Source organism: Procambarus clarkii, chromosome 63 (genome assembly GCF_040958095.1).
Source record: "Procambarus clarkii isolate CNS0578487 chromosome 63, FALCON_Pclarkii_2.0, whole genome shotgun sequence".
Taxonomy (NCBI): domain Eukaryota; kingdom Metazoa; phylum Arthropoda; class Malacostraca; order Decapoda; family Cambaridae; genus Procambarus; species Procambarus clarkii.
In genome coordinates this window covers 25,699,754-25,723,898 of record NC_091212.1, presented here as the reverse complement: position 1 = coordinate 25,723,898, position 24,145 = coordinate 25,699,754, and the positions used below count along the sequence as shown (strand labels likewise).

Below are 24,145 nucleotides of genomic sequence, written 5' to 3'. Positions count from 1 at the left end.
GGTGAAGCACAGGTACTGGTAGGTGAAGCACAGGTACTGGTAGGTGAAGCTCAGGTACTGGTAGGTGAAGCCCAGGTACTGGTAGGTGAAGCCCAGGTACTGGTAGGTCAAGCTCAGGTACTGGTAGGTCAAGCTCAGGTACTGGTAGGTCAAGCTCAGGTACTGGTAGGTGAAGCTCAGGTACTGGTAGGTGAAGCACAGGTACTGGTAGGTCAAGCTCAGGTACTGGTAGGTCAAGCTCAGGTACTGGTAGGTCAAGCTCAGGTACTGCTAGGTGAAGCTCAGGTACTGGTAGGTGAAGTCCAGGTACTGGTAGGTGAAGTCCAGGTACTGGTAGGTCAAGCTCAGGTACTGGTAGGTGAAGTCCAGGTACTGGTAGGTCAAGCTCAGGTACTGGTAGGTGAAGCCCAGGTACTGGTAGGTGAAGTCCAGGTACTGGTAGGTCAAGCTCAGGTACTGGTAGGTCAAGCTCAGGTACTGGTAGGTGAAGCACAGGTACTGGTAGGTGAAGCCCAGGTACTGGTAGGTCAAGCTCAGGTACTGGTAGGTCAAGCTCAGGTACTGGTAGGTCAAGCTCAGGTACTGGTAGGTCAAGCTCAGGTACTGGTAGGTGAAGCACAGGTACTGGTAGGTCAAGCTCAGGTACTGGTAGGTCAAGCTCAGGTACTGGTAGGTCAAGCTCAGGTACTGGTAGGTCAAGCTCAGGTACTGGTAGGTCAAGCTCAGGTACTGGTAGGTGAAGCACAGGTACTGGTAGGTGAAGCACAGGTACGGGTAGGTGAAGCACAGGTACTGGTAGGTGAAGCACAGGTACGGGTAGGTGAAGCACAGGTACTGGTAGGTCAAGCTCAGGTACTGGTAGGTCAAGCTCAGGTACTGGTAGGTCAAGCTCAGGTACTGGTAGGTCAAGCTCAGGTACTGGTAGGTCAAGCTCAGGTACTGGTAGGTCAAGCTCAGGTACTGGTAGGTGAAGCACAGGTACTGGTAGGTGAAGCACAGGTACTGGTAGGTGAAGCACAGGTACTGGTAGGTGAAGCTCAGGTACTGGTAGGTGAAGCCCAGGTACTGGTAGGTGAAGCCCAGGTACTGGTAGGTCAAGCTCAGGTACTGGTAGCTCAAGCTCAGGTACTGGTAGGTCAAGCTCAGGTACTGGTAGGTCAAGCTCAGGTACTGGTAGGTGAAGCACAGGTACTGGTAGGTCAAGCTCAGGTACTGGTAGGTCAAGCTCAGGTACTGGTAGGTCAAGCTCAGGTACTGGTAGGTGAAGCTCAGGTACTGGTAGGTGAAGTCCAGGTACTGGTAGGTGAAGTCCAGGTACTGGTAGGTCAAGCTCAGGTACTGGTAGGTGAAGTCCAGGTACTGGTAGGTCAAGCTCAGGTACTGGTAGGTGAAGCCCAGGTACTGGTAGGTGAAGTCCAGGTACGGTAGGTCAAGCTCAGGTACTGGTAGGTCAAGCTCAGGTACTGGTAGGTGAAGTCCAGGTACTGGTAGGTCAAGCTCAGGTACTGGTAGGTCAAGCTCAGGTACTGGTAGGTCAAGCTCAGGTACTGATAGGTCAAGCTCATGTACTGGTAGGTCAAGCTCAGGTACTGGTAGGTCAAGCTCAGGTACTGGTACGTCAAGCTCAGGTACTGGTAGGTGAAGCACAGGTACTGGTAGGTCAAGCTCAGGTACTGGTAGGTGAAGCACAGGTACTGGTAGGTGAAGCATAGGTACTGGTAGGTGAAGCACAGGTACTGGTAGGTCAAGCTCAGGTACTGGTAGGTCAAGCTCAGGTACTGGTAGGTCAAGCTCAGGTACTGGTAGGTCAAGCTCAGGTACTGGTAGGTGAAGTCCAGGTACTGGTAGGTAAAGCACAGGTACTGGTAGGTGAAGCTCAGGTACTGGTAGGTGAAGCTCAGGTACTGGTAGGTGAAGCACAGGTACTGGTAGGTGAAGTCCAGGTACTGGTAGGTGAAGCCCAGGTACTGGTAGGTCAAGCTCAGGTACTGGTAGGTCAAGCTCAGGTACTGGTAGGTCAAGCTCAGGTACTGGTAGGTCAAGCTCAGGTACTGGTAGGTGAAGCACAGGTACTGGTAGGTGAAGTCCAGGTACTGGTAGGTGAAGCACAGGTACTGGTAGGTGAAGCACAGGTACTGGTAGGTGAAGCACAGGTACTGGTAGGTCAAGCTCAGGTACTGGTAGGTCAAGCTCAGGTACTGGTAGGTCAAGCTCAGGTACTGGTAGGTGAAGCACAGGTACTGGTAGGTGAAGCACAGGTACTGGTAGGTGAAGCACAGGTACTGGTAGGTGAAGCACAGGTACTGGTAGGTGAAGCACAGGTACTGGTAGGTGAAGCACAGGTACTGGTAGGTGAAGCTCAGGTACTGGTAGGTCAAGCTCAGGTACTGGTAGGTCAAGCTCAGGTACTGGTAGGTGAAGCACAGGTACTGGTAGGTGAAGTCCAGGTACTGGTAGGTCAAGCTCAGGTACTGGTAGGTCAAGCACAGGTACTGGTAGGTCAAGCTCAGGTACTGGTAGGTCAAGCTCAGGTACTGGTAGGTGAAGCACAGGTACTGGTAGGTGAAGCACAGGTACTGGTAGGTCAAGCTCAGGTACTGGTAGGTCAAGCTCAGGTACTGGTAGATGAAGCCCAGGTACTGGTAGGTGAAACACAGGTACTGGTAGGTCAAGCTCAGGTACTGGTAGGTAAAGCTCAGGTACTGGTAGGTGAAGCACAGGTACTGGTAGGTGAAGCTCAGGTACTGGTAGGTGAAGCTCAGGTACTGGTAGGTGAAGCACAGGTACTGGTAGGTGAAGCACAGGTACTGGTAGGTGAAGCACAGGTACTGGTAGGTGAAGCTCAGGTACTGGTAGGTGAAGCACAGGTACTGGTAGGTGAAGCACAGGTACTGGTAGGTGAAGCTCAGGTACTGGTAGGTGAAGCTCAGGTACTGGTAGGTGAAGCTCAGGTACTGGTAGGTGAAGCACAGGTACTGGTAGGTGAAGCACAGGTACTGGTAGGTGAAGCACAGGTACTGGTAGGTGAAGCTCAGGTACTGGTAGGTGAAGCACAGGTACTGGTAGGTGAAGCACAGGTACTGGTAGGTGAAGCTCAGGTACTGGTAGGTGAAGCTCAGGTACTGGTAGGTGAAGCTCAGGTACTGGTAGGTGAAGCACAGGTACTGGTAGGTGAAGCACAGGTACTGGTAGGTGAAGCACAGGTACTGGTAGGTGAAGCACTCGTCGTTATTGCTTCTTTCTTTTGACATCGAATTCTGTGTTTGAGGCTTAATGAACATACATTTTCTTTTTACACACATTAAATGTGTATGTATATATATATATATATATATATATATATATATATATATATAAAGTTACAGGATCCGTTTCCAATGTTGTTGTTACAGGATCCGTTACCGGACAGGCAGAAGGAGAAGTGCCTGACGGAAGCACGGGCCTTCCTCGACCAGAGCCTCGTTCGAGCCCTCGCTGTCAGTATTATTAACACCTGTGTGTGCACCCACTGCTGACACCCAAGTACACCCCTTGTGACATCCTATACTAGCACTCGCCTACACCCCTTGTTGACATCCCTATCACCACTGCTAACACATGTGTATCTCCTGCTGACACTGGTGTACATACCTGCTGACACTGGTGTACATACCTGCTGACACTGGTGTACATACCTGCTGACACTGGTGTACATACCTGCTGACACTGGTGTACATACCTGCTGACACTGGTGTACATACCTGCTGACACTGGTGTACATACCTGCTGACACTGGTGTACATACCTGCTGACACTGGTGTACATACCTGCTGACACTGGTGTACATACCTGCTGACACTGCTGTACATACCTGCTGACACTGGTGTACATACATACTGACACAGGTGAGTAGCGTAAATTAGGACTAGAACCGTGTGCAATACCTGAGCAGGTGAGCCAGGTGTGGCCACCTGCCCAGGAATCGCACCCGAATCTAGTCCTAAGGAGGTCTGGGAGGCCTCTCAGTGCGCCCGGGAGTAGTCTCCCGGGACGTTCTGTGTCGCCAGTGATGAAAGGGGGATGAGAGGATAGGGGGGAGTATGTGTAGCAGGTGTGTGTATGTTTAAGTGTAAGTTGAAAGTGTATGTAATGAAGTCGTAGAGTTATACAGGTGAGCACGCTTAGTTAAAAAACATTGGAGGAGGAATAATATTCTGTGATTCAAAGTCTGCTCTTCAAGCAATCGAAAACTTCTCTTGGAAGATCGACAGCAAGAACCTCATACCCAATTATAAATGACCTAATTGATGCACAGAGTAAAGGGTCTCGAATCTCCTTTGTATGGATACCTTCACACATAAATATAACCCATCATAATGACACAGACATTGCAGCCAAATTAGCGTGTAACAAGTCTGAAGATGAATTAGATCTAGGTATCCCCATCTCTGCTGTCAAAACTGTATTGGTCCAAACATTCAGATCTGATAGGAAAGAACTTACTGACTCCCAACGACCTGAAAGTACTAGTATAAAAAGCTATGATTTGTTCAGATCTGAAACCTACCTCTATGGACAGCACAAAACGTCCACTAGACTGTGCGACACAGTGGTTCCAAGGATCAGGTTGGGTTACCGTTACCTGTGGCAGGTGGCTGCAGGTGACCACGTCCTGCCTTGGGATAATATGAAAAAAAAGTAGCAGATGTATGCTGAGATATATATTGCTTAATTAAGTTCTGTGTAATGCGTGTGAGAAAGCCCTCTTCCATATGCTGTTGAGCTGTGGGTACTGAGGGTAGAAACTCGGGTAACACCTTCAGATTGACAAGTCTACGTGTCTGCGTGTAATGTCTGGTAACTGTCTGTCTTTCTTTTGCTGGAGACCGACATGGGGGGGAGAGAGAGAGAGAGAGAAGGGGAGGTGGTGGGCAGGTGTTGGCTCACCACACACATGCCAGCGTGTGTCTGACATCCATCTGCCCAACCTCTTTTTTCCCACATATCCCTAACCTAACCTTATCACACACTCTACCCGGTCTCCTAGGCCTGCTGTTGTTATGTGGTGCTGCCAGCAAGCAGAACTCTAGAAATCCCTATGCTTAACATTATCTCTAAGCGTGCTCACCTGTATAACTCTACGACTTCATTACATACACTTTCAACTTACACTTAAACATACACACACCTGCTACACATACTCCCCCCTATCCTCTCATCCCCCTTTCATCACTGGCGACACAGAACGTCCCGGGAGACCACTCCCGGGCGCATGGGTAGGGAGGGGGTGCTCCCACTCCCCCTTAGGGACTAGATCCAGGTGCAATTCCAGGGCAGGTGGCCACACCTGGGACCCCTGATCAGGTATTGTGCACGGTTCTAGTCCTAATTTACGCTACTCCGGTGTACACACCTACCGACACTGGCGTACACATCTGATATGACACCCATTTGAATCCCTGTTAACGGCTATGTATACTCTCTGACATTCGTGTGTAGACTTAAAAACATGCATGTAAATCTTTGTACTACCGTCCATGTGTATATGGAAGGTAGATGTACTACCTTCCATGTGTACATCATCTATTGATACCTACGTATATTAAACTCTGCTGATCCCTACAAATATGCAACATCCTAACATCCTAAGTATCTACACCTTTGGTGATATCCACATGTGCACATAAATTTTGATACCTAAACATGCACACATTATTGATTTATAATGCGCATGTTCCACTCTGCTCTTGCTCATACAAGTGTTGAGTCATTATGATTGCGTGAATATACGTATGTATACAATGAAATCAAGAGGTGCTTCAGTCCCGCCCATGTAACCACTGAATGATGAAGATTAAGCCGCCCAAGAGGTGGCACAGGCATGAATAGCCCCGTAAGTGATAGATTTTTTTGGAGTGAATGTGATCTTTGGATGTAACCACTGTTACGGGGTTTTATATATAAGTTGCTTAAGATGTATCCCAACGTCCCTCATCTGGTGTTTGTGCAGGACTGTGGGTACCCTGATGACGTGGCCAACTACCAGAAGGATGATGAACTGGGGCGCTTCCTTCAAGAAGTCCGTAACAGCTTCCACGAGGGTCTCAGAACACGCACAGCTGTCGTCATGTTCCATGAGGTGAGAAGGTCTTGACTATGTTCCGTAAGGTGGAAGGTCTTGACTAAGTTCCGTGAGGAGGAAGGTCTTGACTATGTTCCGTGAGGTGGAAGGTCTTGACTAAGTTCCGTGAGGTGGAAGGTCTTGACTATGTTCCGTGAGGTGGAAGGTCTTGACTATGTTCCGTGAGGTGGACGGTCTTGACTAAGTTCCGTGAGGTGGAAGGTCTTGACTATGTTCCGTGAGGTGGAAGGTCTTGACTAAGTTCCGTGAGGTGGAAGGTCTTGACTATGTTCCGTGAGGTGGAAGGTCTTGACTATGTTCCGTGAGGTGGAAGGTCTTGACTATGTTCCGTGAGGTGGAAGGTCTTGACTATGTTCCGTGAGGTGGAAGGTCTTGACTAAGTTCCGTGAGGTAGAAGGTCTTGACTATGTTCCGTGAGGTGGAAGGTCTTGACTATGTTCTATGAGGTTAGAGGGTCTTGAGAGTCACTAAAATGCTGGTTAAAGTCCGCACATGACTCCAAATTATGTTATTATTTCCACAGCTGTGTAACCTGTCAAAACACGGGTACAACCTGTCAGGACATCTGCGTAATATCAGCACATTTGATAATTTCCTTACATGTACTGATCCCTACAATGCGTCACCCTTGGCACTAAGAATTGTATGTAACTATTCTTTCTTGACAAACTAATACAAGTGAGCACTCGCCAGCATTTAAGTGGTTATAATTAAGTACTTCACTAAATACCGTTTGACACCACTGACAGTATAATTATATTATATATACATAAGAACATAAGAATGAGGGCAACTGCAGAAGGCCTATTGGCCCATACGAGGCAGCTCCTATTTATATCCACCCAATCCCATTCCTATATATGTCTAACCTACACTTCAAACAATCAAGGGATCCTACTTCTATTATGTTACGCGGTAATTGGTTCCACAACCCTGTTACCGAACCAGTATTTTCCCAGGTCTTTCCTAAATCTAAACTTATCAAATTTAAACCCATTGTTTCGTGTTCTGTCTTGTGTTGATACTTTTAATACCCTGGCTATTACTATCATATTTAATAAATCATTAGAGTCAGGCAGAATGCCAGTCATGAAAGGTTGCTAATGTGGTACCATTTTTTAAGAAAGGAGATTGATCACTTGAGTGGGGTACTTTATGACTTCAACCGTGCACAACACCTGTGCAGGTGAGCCAATTAGGCCCCTGCAGAGGTGTTGCACACGTCCGTAGTCAATGGGTTCAGGGGGGGGGGGTTCCCAGGGGGGCGCGTGCATCGTCAGGAGAGGTGTTGTTGGGTGGCGGTGTGAGGCTCGGTGCGCCAGGTCGTTGTCATGTGGGGAGCTGTGAGTCATTGGGGTAAAACTGTAAGTATAGGAACAGGTGAGCAGAAGTAGTAGTTGTCTTGAATGTCTTGTAAGCTGAATGTGTATGAGTATGTAACATATCCGCATGCTATGTGGATATATATAGTTAAATAAAAGTATGTAGGAAAGAGAAGGATATGTTGAGGGCGTAGAGGGGGCCCTCCCATGGTAAGACAAGCCTAAGAGGCCGAGTATTTTTAGGTGTACGGTTAGGGAAGGGCGTGTGAAGCAGGAGAGGGGGGAGGGGGAGTGAAGAGGGGCCGGCCACCCATGGAGGGCTTTGGCTGGCAATGGTAGTGTTCCTCACACTCTCGTGTTTAAACATTATGTCTGTGATATGTAGAAAAGTTAAGATGTTGGCAGAAAGGACAGATAACAGAGTGAAGTGTGTATATTTTACAAAAAAACGCGTAACTTTTTCACCATCCCCGCCCGCCGCCGCTATCGCCTCCGCCTCTGCTTCCTAGGCCTTCAACACAGTGTGTAAGAGGAGACTTTAGTTAGTTGTCATTCACGACTGTTCACAGTGAGATGTCTCGGCGGGTACTGAGCCGTAGGAGAGAGGTAACCACAATAATATTTGTTAACAAAGCCCCCCTCCCCCTCCCTTCCCCTCCCTTCCCCTCCCTTCCCCTCCCCTCCCCTCCCCGCCCCTTCAGCCTAGACCCGCTATGTAGTGCCGCATACCTACCACATGGCTCATGTTATACACCTCATAGTGCATGAGCCATACCACATACCACATGGGTGGGGGAGCAGGTGTTCGAGCCGCCTAACCCTTTGATAGTTGTGCTGTGAGTGAGGTAAATGAGTGGGAGGGGGGAGTATTATGTCAACAATACCCCCCACCATAGCCCCTCGCACACTCCCTCCAGCACCTTACACTAAATGGTGGCACTTAAATGCATGTCTCAGTATTCTGAACAAATAAGTAGTTAAGGGGGGTTCTTATCTAGAGATGATTTCGGGGCTTAGCGTCCCCGCGGCTTAGTCCTCGACCTGGCCTCCTTATTTTTTGTTACACATCCCCAGGAAGCAGCCCGTAGCAGCTGTCTAACGTTCAGGTACCTATTTACTGTTAGGTAACAGGGGCATCAGGGTGAAAGAAACATTTTGCCCATTTGTCTCCGCCTCCAATGGGGATCGAACCCGGAACCTCAGGACTACGAATCCGAAGCGTTGTTCACTCAGCTGTCAGGTGCCCTAAAGCCCATTTTATATATAATTTTATTCTTTATTAAACACTAAGACATATACAACGACGACAATAATAATAATATTAAAAAAGTGCAAACATCGTTCTTTCCTCAAATAACTTTAAGAGTAACGAGCCTCGTCGTATACTAGTCTTCAATCTTCTTATAACAAATCAAATCAATGCTAGTGTGTGTTTTACACCTCATAACGTAACAGGACCCCCTTTCCCCTCACCTGCTTCACGCGCGCTTTCCTAGCCATACACCTAATAATACTCGGCCTCCTAGGTATGCCTTCCCATGGGAGGGCCTCCCCTCTCCACCCTCAACATATCCTTCTCTTTCCTACATACTTTTATTTAACTATATATATCAACATGCTTAACTCTACGTTACATACTCATACACATTCATCTTACAACTACTACTCATGCTCACCTGTTCCTATACTTACACTTTTACCCCAACGACTCGCAACCCCCCCACATGACAACGACCTGGCGCGCCGAGCCACACACCGCGACCCACTAACACCTCTCCTGACGACGCATGTGCGCCCCCGGGGATCCCCCTCCCCCTCCGAACCTATTATGACTATGGACGTGTGCAACACCTCTGCAGGGGCCTAATTGGCTCACCTGCACAGGTGTTGTGCACGGTTGTAGTCATAAAGTACCCTACATACTTGCGTCAAACTATCGGCCGATTAGCTTAACGTCTATTATGGAAAGTTACTTGAATCGATACTTGAAAATACCATTCGTCATCATCTTTAAAAACAAATTAATAAATGACTCACAACATGGAAAATCCCCATGAAAATGGTTCATTAATGACATCAAAACAGGTTTAAGACCTTCAATAATTTTTATTACATATACATATCATTACAGAATGATAAAATATGATTACTATTATTTTCCACCAGATCAACACCAAGTGTTTATACTGTTAATCACATCATATACCCGCCGCTCAGTCTATGTACATTATTGTGATCCTGACACGGACTGAGCGTCACCGGAGCAACAGCAAGATATGAAATGCTACCTGAATCTTTATCTCCACAGCCATACAAATATGCAAATTAAACTGCAATGAAAGGAAATTATTTTTCATCTGAGAATGCTTTCGGATTTACAGCCTTTCTCAGGGATGACGAGAGAGTAAAATGCCTAAAGTCGCTGACGAAGGCTGTAAACATGAAAGCATTCTCGTGTGAAAAATTATTTCCTTTCATTGTGGCCTAATTTGTATTCTTTGGAGATCGGTGTTGCGATATTTTGTGCCCATATACAAATATGAAAATCTTCGTCAATATTAAATATTTCTGAAAGTACTGACTGTGTATGCTTTAATGAATCACGTTGACTACAAAATATGAATATAATAACAGCTCTTCTAACTAAACACCAGAACAGACAGACATGAGGATGGTCTTTTTGTATATGCCATCATTAATAGAGACTTGGATAGTTTTTGTTTCTTCATATATGAAACATGAGACGCTTCCTCTTAACAGGAGACTGAGAAGGAACGACAAAAGAGGAATGAAGACGACGACTACGAGGATGATATGCAGCGAGCCAAGAAAAAGGCCCTGAAGGCACAGCCACGGACCAAGCCCTCCGACGTGGCAGGGAATGCACTGATGGCCTTCCTGGCCTATGACGGCACCAAGAAGAGTGACTTTATAAAGAGGTAGGCATGGGATGGGTGGGAACACACACACACTATAATAGGATTACATAACTGTTAAAAGGCCCAGATCATTTAGCGCCAAACAATGCAGAGGACCATTAACAGTGAGTGTGCCACCATCCATTCTTTCACCTTCTGATGCTGCAAGTGGTGCCCCTGCTTGCAGGCTCAGGGAGCGACGCCTGGCACTTCCAAACAACCTTCGTCAGTACTTCTGGTGGGAGTTCCTGGTAGAACGAGAGGCCGCCAAGCTCAAGGTTAAGTCGGGCCAGGACGCGAGGGCATTGATGAAGGAGAACTTTGAGACCACGCTGACGAAGGAGATGAAGAGCCAGAACGTAGAGAGAGCCGTTCGCAGCAACAACTGGCAAACCATTGACGGCGGTGTCATTGAGGTATCTCTATGCTTGCTGATTTTAACCATTTTTAATTTACACCGTTATTGACGATGATCGTACTGAGGTCAGATTCCGATCCCTGCCTCTTCTCTCTCACTTGGGACCTGTCATTTGGGATGCAATAAATTATAGCAGCATCCTTTGCCTACGGCCGACCGTCAGTGATATCACAGCTTTATTTGTATTTCCTCTCATACCGTAACACATAATTATTCTTAATTTCGCATGAAAACTTACCCCAATGATATTAATTATACTAGAGAAATAAGGCTAATAAATAACGATCTATTGTAAAAATTCTTTACTGTAGTACGAGTTCCTGTTAATATCTGAACAGCTTTGTCTCGCTCCCCTGCCAGGCGTATGACACCAACCCTACACTTAAGAGCCTCAGTAATCACGAACACATGATGCAGTCAGCACGCGCCCTCAACCTATTTATCATCAGTTCTAAGATATTCTCTGTTGCCAACATATACTGGCTTCTCCCCATCCAACAGATCTTCCAGAAAGGGCCAAATGATTCAGATGGTTAGTAATACCGAGAATATGTTAACAAGATTGTAGTATTAGTTTACAGTCATTATACATGCATGTACTTTCATTACTATATGAATGTGTATGTATTGTTAATATAAACTTGATTGGTACAAGCCTATAGACGTGCACCCCATTTTCTTTCACCTAGATATCTTTAGTAATTATAATTGGAACAAAGAAGTCACATTAAGGTGATCAATGAGAAAGTCAGTAGGAACCATGAGGAGATTCGAACCTGCACACTGGGTACTCCAAGGCACATGCCTTGGACCACTTTTCCACGACATGGTCAAAAGCTTTGTAACCTGGGATTCGACTGAATCCTCTAAAGGTCCTGAGGCTTCCACTGAATCCAAGTGCCAAGTGCATTTGAAGGGAAGTGTTGTTGGTAGAACTAGATCACAGCCAGAGTGCGTGAGGACAATGTGGGAAACCCTGACCGGGTTGCAGTGGAAGCCTCTGGACTCCTAGAGGATTCAGTTGAATCCTCCTGTGGTTGCAATCCTTTTGACCATGTCGTGGTGAAGTGGTCTAAGCCGTTTGCCTGTGAGTACCCAATGTGCAGGTTCGATTCCTCCTCATGGCTCCTCTGATTTTCTCAATAGTATTTTGTATTTATATAACATACATACAGTGGAGTATTCATAAGTACATAATGTATAATATATAAAGCCACTAATACTCAGAACGTTTCGGGCAGTAAGTGGACTACGGCCACAAATCACCACTTTTCACACTGCTCGTTCTTTGCTTATTTTTTTAGGATAATGTAAACTGATAAGAGATTATAAATTACTGATTTTATTACATACTTTATTAATTAAAGAATGTGAAAAATAAAGACGAATTTAAATTTAAAAATTATAAATATAATTTAAAGAGTAATAAGAGAAGTGGAACAATAATAGGAAGAGGGAGGCTAGCGTGACACTACACTCCCCAGAGTCCCACATGGTGCACCTGGCGATGGTGCTGGAGCTGCTCACCCGACACTGTCAGCTCCAGCAGAAGGACGTGTTCACTCTCGCCGAGGAGGTCATGAAAACTGTGAAGGCAAACGACCCTCAGTACAGCGGCTACATCACTACCTGCCTTAACAATAGTGCCTCCCGCATCAATCTCAAGGTAGTGTTCTTTACCAAACAGGTCACAGGCTGCAACTAGTCAGGTCCGAGGGCCACGTTTCAGATCTTATAAATGCGTTGTCATGACGGGTTTGGTCGATGGTCATGGATCTAGTCACATAAGAAGTCATAAGATGCGACTGACGGTGCCACCTATAAATTACTACTTCCTCAGGACTTTCCACCGGAGGTACTGATACAGGGAACGAAGGCGTCGGTGAAGCAGTATCAGGAGCTGCAGGAACAAGGCTCCAACGACATGAAGCCCAAGCACCTAGCCCTCTTCACTAACCCAGGGATCTTCGTAAGGAAGTGGATCGCTCAGGTCAGGAGAGACAGATAGGAAATAGTGACTTGTGACAGGGGTTTTGAGCCAGTAGTGTAACATATTGTGGGTGAAGTGTGACCACGGATGCACGGTAATGTTAGCAAAACAAATTGTAAGCCACCTCTTTCTTGCATGTGGCGGCGCAACAGGGGTTTGTGGGTGTGGTGAGCATAACATCCGGGCTGTGGGTGTGGGACCAGCTCTTCCTCGATGGGTGGAATAAGACGACAATGAGGAACATGGCTGTAGCTATTCTCATTCTCATCAAGCCGTGGATGATGAGAGCGAATACGTACGCTGACGCCCGCAAAGTGAGTCTTTTTATCTGACTTGACAGCTCTTCAGACATTTTTTTTTCTCCCCTCCCCCTATACACTTGCTGACGGCTTCCTGTGTTCATGTTGGCATGTCACTGAATCATCGCGTTACAGTTCGGTATCTAAGTAATCAGTCAGTCAGTCAGGTAACCAAGTAACAATTGTTGCAGGTCCTGCTGAACGAACCAGGCAAGCTGTATCTGAGTGATTTACGGCGCGCCCTTGAGCACCTGGAGTCTGGTGGCGCCTATGCCGATTTCCCAGACAATAAGAACTTCCTCGAACCAATAGTACCAAAGGTGAGCTTGCTCTCCTCCAGAATATAGGTGGATGATTGAGGTGTGTGTTTTCCAGTATATAGGTGAATGATTGTAGTGTTTATTTTCCAGTACATTGGTGGGTGATTGCAGTTTGTGTTTTCCAGTACATAGGTGAGTGAGGTGTATATTTCCAGTGCACAGGTGAGTAAGGTGTATATTTCTAGTACACAAGTGAGCGAGGTGTATATTTCCAGTACACATGTGAGTGAGGTGTATATTTCCAGTACATAGGTGAGTGAGGTGTATATTTCCAGTGCACAGATGAGTAAGGTGTATATTTCTAGTACACAAGTGAGCGAGGTGTATATTTCCAGTACACAGGTGAGTGAGGTGTATATTTCCAGTACAAAGGTGAGTGAAGTGCATATTTCCAGTGCACAGGTGAGTGAGGTGTATATTTCCAGTACACAAGTGAGTGAGGTGTATATTTCCAGTACACAGGTGAGTGAGGTGTATATTTCCAGTACATAGGTAGGTGACTGAGATCCCACGGGAAGGCATGTACATATATATATTGTTACGAAGCCCCCCTTCCTATTTCTCTCCAAATCCGGCTTTAAGAGTCATATCTTCTGACCCTGCTGATTCCCTGAGGTACAGGAAGTCTTTTGATATATGAGGCGACCAGATTGATCACCTAATTGGGGAGAAATTTGTGTTTCTAAGTTTGTGGGTAAGGGGGAAAGTTGCGCCCTTGGTACAAACAAAATGGCGCCCCCTGCCTGCAAATCCGCCATTTTGTGGACGACGCCAGCTGGCTGGCGATTGGCTGCCCGACCAATCACGGTCCGCCGTGACGTCACAGAGAGCCCCTGGCGGCGCCGGTGGAGGCGTCGCTCACAGCTGATTTGACTGTGGACGCGAGCGGTTATGCGTCGAATAGCTCTCGAGGTTGGAGGCTCTGGGAGCCACGTTCAGTAGATTATAAGCAGCCATCGCAGTCCACCATCAGTGCTAAAGACCCGGTGCTCCTGGGGAGCAAGAAGAAGCCTAGTTTAGTGGGCAAAGAAGTGCCAAAACTTGAGGTATCGGTCGGTGACAACTCGGGAGGGTATAGCCTGACGCCCGTGGTTCTGGTTGGTGTGGCAAGTAGGACTGCAGTGACTGGGTCACATCTGCTGAGGACGTTGGAGGGAAGACACCATTCCTAGGTCAAGGAGAAATGCCTTTGTGGAAGGAACCTCACATCATCGAGGGACAGGCGTCGTGAGCAGGAATGTTGATGGTAGATAATTTTTTCCCTCCCATTACCCCCTTGTTGATTAGGCTAGTTAGGCCACGAAATATCTATATATGGTATCAGTATATTTGTTGGTACATTAGTATTAGGATAGACTGCAGGGCAGCTAGTATTTACGACTGTTAAGGAAGACAGTGTGTGGACGACGTGGCAGTTGGTGAGGATGGTCTTCCCACAACCAGACCATCACCAGAGAAGTCTTAACAAAAAACACGGAAATCATCGATAGATACAGCGATAGCAGGCGGCTTGATATCTGCGAGGCACTACACATTAAGAAGTCAACACCAGCAATCAACAGCCAATTGATGCACAATTGATGTAATATTATACCCACTTCAAGACTCCGCACCAATATAGAAGCATCAAGAAATATGGGCCAATAGGCCCTTTGCAGTTACTTCCATTCTTCCCTTTAAGTTAACCCAATATTATTCCCACTGTTTCGTGTTCTGTCTTGTGTTGAAAGTTTGTTTTCACCTCATCCAAAACTGTTGTAACATATCACCTCACCCAAATGCAGGTATAAAATTAAAGCTGTTTAAACTCTGTTTAGTGTTTGCAGGTTATAGTTGTGTGTGTGTAAACTAAAGTCTTTGAAAATGTAATAAGTTATTACGAAACGCGTTCAAGTGTCGCGTCAGACTAGAAATAAAAATGAAGTTTGGAGAATTGATTTTTCAATTACCATCGACAGTGAAAAGAAACATAAGAAATATTGTGAAAATTCGTGTTAGAATTTTTAATCATACTTTTTCGGTCATATTTAATATATATATATATATATATATATATATATATATATATATATATATATATATATATATATATATATATATATATATATATTAAATATGACCGAAAAAGTATGATTAAAAATTCTAACACGAATTTTCACAATATTTCTTATGTTTCTTTTCACTGTCGATGGTAATTGAAAAATCAATTCTCCAAACTTCATTTTTATTTCTAGTCTGACGCGACACTTGAACGCGTTTCGTAATAACTTATTACATTTTCAAAGACTTTAGTTTACACACACACAACTATAACCTGCAAACACTAAACAGAGTTTAAACAGCTTTAATTTTATACCTGCATTTGGGTGAGGTGATATGTTACAACAGTTTTGGATGAGGTGAAAACAAACTTTCAACACAAGACAGAACACGAAACAGTGGGAATAATATTGGGTTAACTTAAAGGGAAGAATGGAAGTAACTGCAAAGGGCCTATATTTCTTGATGCTTCTATATTGGTGCGGAGTCTTGAAGTGGGTATAATATTACATCAATTGTGCATCAATTGGCTGTTGATTGCTGGTGTTGACTTCTTAATGTGTAGTGCCTCGCAGATATCAAGCCGCCTGCTATCGCTGTATCTATCGATGATTTCCGTGTTTTTTGTTAAGACTTCTCTGGTGATGGTCTGGTTGTGGGAAGACCATCCTCACCAACTGCCACGTCGTCCACACACTGTCTTCCTTAACAGTCGTAAATACTAGCTGCCCTGCAGTCTATCCTATCTATATATATATATATATATATATATATATATATATATATATATATATATATATATATATATATATATATATATATATATATATGTATATATATATATATATATATATATATATATATATATATATATATATATATATATATATATATATATATATATATATATATATATATATGTATATATATATATATATATATATATATATATATATATATATATATATATATATATATATATATATATTGGTGTATACTGGCAGCAGGTTTTCTTTCAAACATGTTTCATTGAATATGACCGCATATTCTGTATTAATTATTTTCTGGTTTAGGGCTTCTATCCCTCTAACTATTTTCTTAGCATCAGGGCTTAATTGAAATAGGAGTTCTCCAAAACTCATTTTCGTACTTTTAAGGTGAAGAAAAGAAGTGATTTACTATAGAGTGTATTACACTTATTTGTATAATTTGCACGACGTTTCGAACCTCCATGGTTCATTCTCAAGTGAACAGATCTTACAATACTAGTTGATTTTATACCCGCATTAGGTCAGGTGATAATACAATGAAGGTGAAAACATGGGGGGATACATAAGGGATAAACATAGAGGCTGCAGAAGGCTTATTGGCCCATACGAGGCATCTCCTATCTAAACACAAAGATTAATCCAGTGTAATTGGCCTGTTATGTTGGACATTGTCTTCTGTGTTGGCATCGATATGTTCTTGTCTTGTCCTTACTCTCATGGTGGGTAGAGTAAATAGTTCCGTGATTTGGGTGTTCATGGTAGGTCGCTCTATTCTTATGTGAATTGCCTCAAGAATTTGTAATCTTCTTGAATCTTGGGTTTTGTCTATTATGCAAGTATTCTTGTTCAACATTTCTCTTGTTAGAGTAATGTCATGGGCTTGTCTCATGTGATTCCTAGGGGCACCAGATTGAAGATGGCATGTCAAACGCCTCGTCAGCTTGGTCGACGTCATACCTATGTACTTACATTGAAGGTTACATCCTTCGTGGGGGCAAGTGTACATGTATACAACGCTTGACTGCTGTAGAGGGTTCTCCGTCGGCTTCGGGCTGTTTTTGATAAGGAGTTCGGAAGTCTTCTTGGTTTTGTAGAATATTATCAGGTTTATGTTTTGGTTAGGAGTAGTGCTTTTTACTCCTTTACGGATTATTTCTTTCATAATTCTTTCCTCTTTTATATGTTCACTGTGCATGGTTGATTTGTAATATAATTTTATTGGGGTGTTGTGGTTTCTGTTCTAGGTTCTGAATTATACCAACGGTCCAAGTGTCTTCTTATAGCAGCGTTTATTTCCGCGTTGCTATATCCGTTGTTCACCAATACCTGAGTTACTCTTTCAAACTCTCTACTCACGTTGCTCCATTCAGAGCAGTGGGTAAGAGCTCGACGAATATAAGCATTGAGAACACTGGCTTTGTATCTTTGGGGGCACTCACTTCTACCGTTCAGGCATAATCCTATGTTGGTGGGCTTGGTATATACGTTGGTGCTTAAAGAGGTTCCTGTTTTTGTTATTAGTACATCCAAGAATGGCAGACTGTTATTTTCACTATTTTCATGTGTAAATCGGAGTACTGACTCTCTCTCTAGGTGTCTTTTTAGGTCAATTAGTTCATCTGAGTCTTTTACTATTACGAATATGTCATCTACATAACGGCAGTATACAGTTGGTTTTTGTCTGCTACTGAAGACCCTATCTTCGATGGTTCCCATATAAAAATTAGCAAATAAAACTCCTAAGGGGGAGCCCATTGCTACTCCGTCTATTTGTAAATACATGTCTCCTTGTGGACTGATGAAAGGGGCTTCCTTTGTACATGCTTCGAGAAGACTTTTCAAGTGTGGCTCAGGTATGTCTAATTTGGGGGTGCTCTCGTCTCTGTATACTCTGTCCAGTATCATTCCTATGGTTGTGTCGACTGGGACGTTGGTAAAAAGGGATTCAACGTCCAGGGAAGCGATGATTCCATCGGGCTGGGTAGATTTGATCAATTCTAGGAAATCTGCTGATGATTGTAGACTAAACTTACTTGGAGTGTATGGAGTTAGGAGTTCATTGAGTTTCTTTGCCAGGTGATAAGTTGGGGTTGATATTTGGCTGACTAAAAAATCTGAAAGACGTAACAATAAGAAAAGCCGACAAAACAGCAGCATATGTATTGATTCCTACCCATGAATACATGAACAAAATTAGCGACATCCTAAGTGACGACTCCAAATTTCAACGAATCACGAGGAACCCCGTAGAAGACCTTAAGCGGAAAGTAAACAAAACAATTACAGCAATCAACGCAAAGAAAGGTAGTGTGCATTTCAATAAACTTCAAGGCGACTATGGCTTAGGATATGCCTACGGCAATGTTAAGACGCATAAACCAGGTAACCCACTACGCCCTATAATCAGCCAAATACCAACCCCAACTTATCACCTGGCAAAGAAACTCAATGAACTCCTAACTCCATACACTCCAAGTAAGTTTAGTCTACAATCATCAGCAGATTTCCTAGAATTGATCAAATCTACCCAGCCCGATGGAATCATCGCTTCCCTGGACGTTGAATCCCTTTTTACCAACGTCCCAGTCGACACAACCATAGGAATGATACTGGACAGAGTATACAGAGACGAGAGCACCCCCAAATTAGACATACCTGAGCCACACTTGAAAAGTCTTCTCGAAGCATGTACAAAGGAAGCCCCTTTCATCAGTCCACAAGGAGACATGTATTTACAAATAGACGGAGTAGCAATGGGCTCCCCCTTAGGAGTTTTATTTGCTAATTTTTATATGGGAACCATCGAAGATAGGGTCTTCAGTAGCAGACAAAAACCAACTGTATACTGCCGTTATGTAGATGACATATTCGTAATAGTAAAAGACTCAGATGAACTAATTGACCTAAAAAGACACCTAGAGAGAGAGTCAGTACTCCGATTTACACATGAAAATAGTGAAAATAACAGTCTGCCATTCTTGGATGTACTAATAACAAAAACAGGAACCTCTTTAAGCACCAACGTATATACCAAGCCCACCAACATAGGATTATGCCTGAACGGTAGAAGTGAGTGCCCCCAAAGATACAAAGCCAGTGTTCTCAATGCTTATATTCGTCGAGCGCTTACCCACTGCTCTGAATGGAGCAACGTGAGTAGAGAGTTTGAAAGAGTAACTCAGGTATTGGTGAACCACGGATATAGCAACGCGGAAATAAACGCTGCTATAAGAAGACACTTGGACCGTTGGTATAATTCAGAACCTAGAACAGAAACCACAACACCCCAATAAAATTATATTACAAATCAACCATGCACAGTGAACATATAAAAGAGGAAAGAATTATGAAAGAAATAATCCGTAAAGGAGTAAAAAGCACTACTCCTAACCAAAACATAAACCTGATAATATTCTACAAAACCAAGAAGACTTCCGAACTCCTTATCAAAAACAGCCCGAAGCCGACGGAGAACCCTCTACAGCAGTCATGCGTTGTATACATGTACACTTGCCCCCACGAAGGATGTAACCTTCAATGTAAGTACATAGGTATGACGTCGACCAAGCTGACGAGGCGTTTGACATGCCATCTTCAATCTGGTGCCCCTAGGAATCACATGAGACAAGCCCATGACATTACTCTAACAAGAGAAATGTTGAACAAGAATACTTGCATAATAGACAAAACCCAAGATTCAAGAAGATTACAAATTCTTGAGGCAATTCACATAAGAATAGAGCGACCTACCATGAACACCCAAATCACGGAACTATTTACTCTACCCACCATGAGAGTAAGGACAAGACAAGAACATATCGATGCCAACACAGAAGACAATGTCCAACATAACAGGCCAATTACACTGGATTAATCTTTGTGTTTAGATAGGAGATGCCTCGTATGGGCCAATAAGCCTTCTGCAGCCCCTATGTTTATCCCTTATGTATCCCCCCATGTTTTCACCTTCATTGTATTATCACCTGACCTAATGCGGGTATAAAATCAACTAGTATTGTAAGATCTGTTCACTTGAGAATGAACCATGGAGGTTCGAAACGTCGTGCAAATTATACAAATAAGTGTAATACACTCTATAGTAAATCACTTCTTTTCTTCACCTTAAAAGTACGAAAATGAGTTTTGGAGAACTCCTATTTCAATTAAGCCCTGATGCTAAGAAAATAGTTAGAGGGATAGAAGCCCTAAACCAGAAAATAATTAATACAGAATATGCGGTCATATTCAATGAAACATATATATATATATATATATATATATGTTTCATAGCCAGCAGTAAAGGGACCTCGTCTTGGAGAGTTGTGAAAGACAGGGGCCTTAAGAAGACTTTGATAAAGCCGCCTTCAAACGCCATAGCAACTTCTAATTCATTTGACGTTTTGGAGGACGAGTGCTGTGGAGAGACTGTGGATCGCGCAAAAGGGAAAGCAACGAAGAGAAAGGAAGCGCAGGCCCCTCAGAAAGTAAAGGAAGTACCTAAGCAAACATTAGTTGTGGGAGATTCCCAGATAAGGTATTTGGATAGAACGTTTTGTGCTAGAGATAGGGGGAACAGGTTAAGGGTTTGCTATCCCGGAGCTGGCATTGGTGATATTATAAAAAACATGAATGATATTATGGCTGGTAATGGGAACAATCCCATTATTTGCATTAGCGTGGGAGGAAATGATGTTGGTCGAGTTAGGAGTGAGGAACTGATTCAGAGGTATAAAACAGCCATAGAGTTAGTTAGGAGCAAGGGAGGAATCCCGATCATATGTGGCATTCTTCCAAGAAAGGGAGTGGGAAATGAATGGATATCGAGGGCACTTGGTGTCAATTGCCGGCTGGAAAGATATTGCAAATCAAATGCAATATCTTTCATAGACAACTGGGAACACTTCTATGGAAGAAATGAAATGTATGCTCGTGATGGGGTGCATCTATCGAGAGCTGGGGTTGTTGCTGTTGCGAACTCGTTAGAAGAAGTGGTTAGAGGTGTTTGTTTGGGTTTAAACTGTTAGTAGATAGAGGTATGGGAATTGATTTGGAGGAAGGAGGTAATAAAAGTATGTGTTTGTGGGAGAAAGGAATTGGCAAAACGATCAGGGAAAGAGAAGGTCCGCAAAATAACAATTCACTTAGGGTATATTACACTAACAGTAGAAGTCTAAGAAATAAAATTAACGAATTAAATGCTCTTGTCTGCACAGAAAAAATAGATATTATTGCACTTACCGAAACGTGGATGAATGTAGAAAATAGAGAACTATTAGCTGAATATCAAATATATGGATTTAAACTATTTCACACAGATAGATATATTAGACGAGGAGGTGGAGTAGCCATATATGTTAGGGACAATTTGAAATGCAGTCTCAAAGAGGGAATCAAAACAGAGCCACACACAGAAACTATTTGGATTGAATTAAACGAAAAAGCTAATAATATTATAATAGGAGTAATATATAGGCCACCAAATTTAGACAGAATGGAAGCAAAGCATCTATGGGATGAAATATCTAGAGCATCTAGATCTAACAGTATTTATGTCATGGGTGACTTTAATTTTAGCGGAATAAACTGGTTGAACAAAACAGGGAATAGTGAAGCAGAAGATTTTCTAGAATTAATTGACGATTGCTTTCTTACGCAACACATTAAGGAACCAACACGGGAAAATAATATTTTAGATTTAGTGTTAACTAACAGGGAAACGCAAATTAATGACATCGAAATAGGGAGTGAGCTAGGGAGCAGTGATCACAAAGAAATCAGATTTAGCATAGAATGGAATAGACCAGTAGGAGAAAATTCTGTTAAAGTGCCAGATTTTCGAAAAGCTGATTTTAATAGCCTAAGAAATTTTTTGGGTCAAATTGATTGGAAAGTCTTGGGTATGGGGTGTGGGCCGGTCTTGGAGCGAGACATGAACCCAGCGATAGGTGACTTAAATGGGGATTTCGATGTGGATTCAATATATAACTTATTTAAGAATATTCTAAACAAAGCACAGGAACGTAGTATACCATACAAATTGAATAGATCGAATACTAATGACCCAAAGTGGATAACAAAGAATTTGAAGAACCTTATAGGTAAAAAGAGAGCTTGGTACAAAAGGATTAAAAATGGGGAGGTCACTTTAGAACAGGAATTCGTACAACTGGTTAGAAATGTTAAAAAAGAGATAAGGAAAGCAAAAAGAAACTATGAAGTTCGCATAGCAGGGCAAGCAAAGACAAATCCTAAAGGGTTTTTTCAGTTATATCGTACTAAGACTAGGGAAAGGATAGGTCCATTAAAAACTGAGACAGGTCAAATAACAGATAGTGATGAAGAGATGAGTAGTATTTTTAATAAATATTTTGTATCTGTATTTACTAAAGAGGAACTTAACAATATGCCTTCAGCCGAACAAGTCTATGTGGGTGGGGACGAGGACAGGTTGACGAGTTTAGCAGTTACCAGGGAGGATGTTCTTAAACAAATAGTAAAACTCAAACCAAACAAATCCCCAGGGCCGGATGAAGTGTTTGCCAGGGTGCTTAAAGAATGCAAAGAGGAGCTTTGTGACCCACTGTCAACCATATTTAATAAATCAATAGAGTCAGGCAGAGTGCCAGAGTTTTGGAAAGTTGCTAATGTGATACCAGTTTTTAAGAAAGGAGATAGATCACTTGCGTCTAACTATCGACCAATTAGCCTAACGTCTATTGTGGGAAAGTTACTCGAATCTATAATAGCAAATAAAATTCGTCTTCATCTTGAAAAACATAAATTAATAATTGAGTCGCAACATGGTTTTATAAATGGCCGTTCATGTTTAACAAATTTGTTATCTTTTTATTCTAGCATTGTTGAGGCAGTTGATAGTGGTAAGGATTGCGATGTTGTATACCTTGACTTTAGCAAAGCTTTTGATACAGTGCCACATGAAAGACTGATTAAAAAAATAGAGTCTCATGGTATTGGGGGTGCTATATTAAGCTGGATTAGGGCATGGCTATACCAAAGGAAACAGAGAGTTAGTATAAATGGAATCAAGTCAGAGTGGGAAAATGTTGTAAGTGGAGTGCCTCAAGGCTCTGTCCTGGGACCTCTGTTGTTTATAATATATATAAATGATTTAGATTCAGGTTTGAGTAGCAACATTTGCAAATTTGCCGATGATACGAAAATCGGTAGGGAAATTAATTCGGAGGAGGACTCACTATCACTTCAAGTTGATCTAGATAGGGTTTTGAAATGGTCAAAGGATTGGCAGATGCAGTTTAATGCTGATAAATGTAAAGTTCTGAGGTTAGGTAATGATGATAGAGTTACAAGATACGAGCTAGATGGTGTTGTGATTGCGAAGTCGGATTGCGAAAGGGATCTGGGAGTTATGATTAGTAAGAATTTAAAACAAAAGGATCAATGCATAAATGTTCGTAATAAGGCAAATCGGACACTTGGATTTATTAATCGCAGCGTTAGTAACAAGACACCTGGTGTGGTTCTCAAGCTATATCTTGCTCTAGTTAGGCCCCATTTAGATTATGCAGTTCAGTTTTGGTCGCCATATTATAGAATGGATATAAATTCACTTGAACGTGTCCAGCGTAGGATGACTAAGTTAATTCCCCAAATTAGAAATCTTTCATATGAAGAAAGATTAACAAAGCTTAAGTTGCATTCACTGGAAAGGCGAAGAGTTAGGGGTGACATGATAGAGGTTTACAAGTGGATGAATGGACATAACCGGGGGGATATTAATAGGGTATTAAAAGTATCAACATAGGACAGAACACGAAACAATGGATATAAATTGGATAAGTTTAGATTTAGGAAAGACTTGGGTAAATACTGGTTCAGTAACAGGGTTGTTGATTTGTGGAACCAATTGCCGCGTAACATTGTGGAGGTGGGGTCCCTCGATTGTTTCAAGCACGGGTTGGACAAGTA

The 24,145-nt window shown here is 43.2% G+C and overlaps 1 protein-coding gene across 2 annotated transcripts in view; it reads left to right on the top strand.

Moving 5' to 3' along the window:
* LOC123769605 (uncharacterized) overlaps positions 1-24,145 on the top strand; it is a 155,031-nt gene that overhangs the window by 55,360 nt on the left and 75,526 nt on the right. The window contains exons 4-12 of one of the 2 annotated variants that reach the window (XM_069308812.1): positions 3,393-3,476; positions 5,990-6,118; positions 10,204-10,382; positions 10,549-10,777; positions 11,140-11,311; positions 12,264-12,445; positions 12,620-12,769; positions 12,922-13,083; positions 13,260-13,388. In XM_069308812.1, coding sequence (XP_069164913.1) covers positions 3,393-3,476; positions 5,990-6,118; positions 10,204-10,382; positions 10,549-10,777; positions 11,140-11,311; positions 12,264-12,445; positions 12,620-12,769; positions 12,922-13,083; positions 13,260-13,388 — 1,416 coding nt within the window. The remainder of the gene's footprint in view (positions 1-3,392; positions 3,477-5,989; positions 6,119-10,203; positions 10,383-10,548; positions 10,778-11,139; positions 11,312-12,263; positions 12,446-12,619; positions 12,770-12,921; positions 13,084-13,259; positions 13,389-24,145) is intronic. The other variant, XM_069308813.1, reaches the window with a different exon arrangement.